This window comes from Propithecus coquereli, unplaced genomic scaffold, assembly GCF_000956105.1.
Source record: "Propithecus coquereli isolate 6110/MARCELLA unplaced genomic scaffold, Pcoq_1.0 Scaffold82, whole genome shotgun sequence".
Taxonomy (NCBI): Eukaryota; Metazoa; Chordata; class Mammalia; order Primates; family Indriidae; genus Propithecus; species Propithecus coquereli.
Genome location: NW_012154396.1, coordinates 267,921 through 268,493, shown reverse-complemented (window position 1 = coordinate 268,493; position 573 = coordinate 267,921). Strand labels below are relative to the sequence as shown.

General features: G+C 32.6%; 1 protein-coding gene across 1 annotated transcript in view; it reads right to left on the bottom strand.

Annotated features, from left to right (window-relative positions):
• FSIP2 (fibrous sheath interacting protein 2) overlaps positions 1-573 on the bottom strand; it is a 121,964-nt gene that overhangs the window by 34,729 nt on the left and 86,662 nt on the right. Inside the window, 1 exon segment of the mRNA XM_012663633.1 lies at positions 4-570. Within this exon segment, the coding sequence (XP_012519087.1) occupies positions 4-570 (567 nt within the window).

The following is a 573-nucleotide window of genomic DNA, read 5'->3' as shown; positions in this document are numbered from 1 at the left end:
AACATTGTCACTATATTTTTGAATAGAAATTCCCATTTTATTTTCATCCTCTTTATTTTTATTTGTCACACCTGCAGCTGACCCTGACATTAGGTTAATAATGTTGCTTTTCATAATGGTAGTTATAGAAGTAAGTATTGGATTTTGGATGTCACCTTTTTTCATTGATATGTCCTTGGTTTTGGAACTTTTCTTTCTACTCATCGTACCTCCATTTATTTCCAAAGTATCCATCATATTTTTCTGGTCTGAGGATAAAGAAGTATGTTTATATGATTGTTGTGGCAAAGTAAGTTGGTTCCCTTTTAAGCATCTGATTATCTGTGTAGAGGTTTTTTGTGGTAGGTGCTGAACTCTTTGGGTGATGTTTTCTGGATTTAGAAATGAAATGAAGATGGAAGACCAGTCTCCTGAAAAAAGTGGTTGAATCTTGAATGCAGCAATTGCTTTCTGGGCTAAAGCAGCAATCATTTCTATAACAATGTCACTTTTATCATTTTCCTGAATATCATTAGATTCATATTTTCCTATGAATTGGTCATATACAAAATTGGATATTTTATCAACTGTCTC